This window comes from Egretta garzetta, unplaced genomic scaffold, assembly GCF_000687185.1.
Source record: "Egretta garzetta isolate BGI_Z169 unplaced genomic scaffold, ASM68718v1 scaffold526, whole genome shotgun sequence".
In the NCBI taxonomy this organism is placed as follows: domain Eukaryota; kingdom Metazoa; phylum Chordata; class Aves; order Pelecaniformes; family Ardeidae; genus Egretta; species Egretta garzetta.
Window position 1 is genome coordinate 198,842 of NW_009259967.1, and position 2,174 is coordinate 201,015.

Genomic DNA, 2,174 nt, shown 5'->3' on the forward strand with positions numbered 1-2,174 from the left:
TGGGGGGGTGGGTGTTGTCCTCCTCCTCTGCCCTGTTACCGGTTGCACAGAGACCCTAAAGCGAGGCAGGCTTGCTTTGAAGTGTTGATGGACTTGTCCACTGCAGTTCCAGCATCCCATGACCACCTCGCCCTTTCACTTTTAGGCATGCACGTGGGGTGTAGCCTATGAAGTCCGTGGGGAACAAATTGCTGCATCTCTCCAGTATCTCAACATGCGAGAAGCTGTCCTGGGAGGCTACGACACCAAGTTGGTGAAGTTCCACCCTCAGGAGAAAGATGCGGAGGAACCCATCCTGGCTCTTGTGTACATTGCAACACCTCAGAACCCTTCTTACCTCGGCCCAGCATCTGAAGAAGACATTGCGGCTCAAATCATTGTCTCAAGTGGTTGTGCTGGTCATAACATTGAGTACCTGCTGAGACTGGCAGACTTTATGCGCTACTTTTGTCCTCAAGCAGAGGATAAACATCTCTTCTCCATCGAAGAGGCTCTTATTTCCATCCTTCCGTGCCTATACCGCACAGAGGAGTCTCTAGAAGAAACTGCAAATGTTCCTCAGAAGTCTAAGAGTTGAAATAGAAAACTTTTTTGCAGGGTACCAGTAGAAGGGATATAAGGGAGAAAGGAAGCAATGGGGACTATCTTAACTGATAAAATATACTGGACTGAGTGAATAAAGGGAGAATTAGCAAGTAGTAGGGGAGGGAGGAAGCGGAGTAAAACACGCTTGCTGTAAGACTTGCAATTAGTACCTGTTACACTCCTTACCTGTAGCACCACGATAGCCATCACTGCTTTCCAGGTGGGGAGCAGGGATCTTCGCTGGAACTTTGTAAGACTTGCTTCCAGGGGTCAAACCTGAAGCAATCGCTTTCTTTAGAGAAGAGAGGCTCATCTATTCTGTGCACTTTTTTTTCCTTTAAAGACTAGTTGAGCAGGACTTAACTGGGTTTAAGCAGTATATATGTACTTCTACCTCAGATTGGCAAAAAGTAGTTTGTGTGGTGGTGGAGACTTGGGCAGGTTCTGCCAAATAAGACCTCCTTTTTGGTTTTCTGTTTTTTTTTTAACCCTGCCAAGTCCAACCTCCAGTATGATGATTAAAAAAAAAAAAGGATAGAATCATAGAACCTGACGTTACACATCAGGACTTCTGTGCAATATTAAGTGAACTGGCCTCTGTAGGCTCTTTGGATCCTACTTCCTTATGTTGTGAAGGGTCGGAGTAATGCACTTATTTTCTAAAATGTCATACTGTATTTATTATGTGCTGTATTTCCCCTTAGGGGGTTATCTAAACTGCTCACGTGCCACAGTGGTATGTAGCCCACATTCAACCTTGCATTTGTGCCTTCTAGTTTTAAATCAGTTTTCTGAGGAGCTAAGCCTGCTTTAATGACAGAAGCTTTTCTCCAAGCTTCGCTGACCTTGTGCTGCTACAGACTTAACAGAGTCTGTCAGAAACGGCCCTGCCTGCGTGGGAAGCCTGGGCTGCCTGCAGGACAGCTGTCAGGGTGCAGCAGTGCTTTACCTAGCCCTGCACTGGATAAACCTCTGGTGCTTCAGGATAACGTGGGTTTCTGTAGAAGCATTGGAGCATTCTTGTTCTGTACCTGGGTGTCTGTCTGGTGTGCTTTCCTTTGACTTCAAAGGACTGTGACTGAGCGTATTTGCAAGCCTTTGAGCTACTGAGAAGCCTGCCTAGGTTGTGTTGAGCAGAGGCGCTGCTGCAAGCTCCGACTTTCCAGCTTCATGTATTAACAGCATGAAAACCCATAGTATTTTGTAAGAAAACTGCTGCTAGTGCAACAAAATGGCTCTTGAGAGCTGATCCCTGGGACATTTGATTGCTCCCAAATATCATGTGGGGTTTCTATTATTAAAAAGAAAAAAAAAAGGATAGGGAATGTTTGTATTACTGGGGCTTGTATGTATATGAAGTGGTACGGTGCTGTGCCCAGTAATAAAACAAACTGACAAAGTTAGTCTTACATACTTTGGTGTTGGCCTTATAATTACTGGATTAAAGTTCAACCTGATCCTTCTTTTTTAATTAAAAAAAAAACAAAACAAAACAAACAGCTGGTAATGCTGCTGTAGTTTCTGGTTTTTTTTGTGTTTGGGGTTTTTTTGGTTTGTGGTTTTTTTTTTTTTTTTTTTTTAAAAAACCC

General features: G+C 44.1%; 1 protein-coding gene across 1 annotated transcript in view; it reads left to right on the top strand.

The window, feature by feature from the left end:
- The window catches only part of CHAC1 (ChaC glutathione specific gamma-glutamylcyclotransferase 1), a 27,349-nt gene extending 25,842 nt beyond the window's left edge, over positions 1–1,507 (top strand). Inside the window, exon 2 of the mRNA XM_009640242.2 lies at positions 146–1,507. Within this exon, the coding sequence (XP_009638537.1) occupies positions 146–577 (432 nt within the window). The 3' untranslated portion in view covers positions 578–1,507. The remainder of the gene's footprint in view (positions 1–145) is intronic.
- Positions 1,508–2,174: the final 667 nt, after the last annotated feature.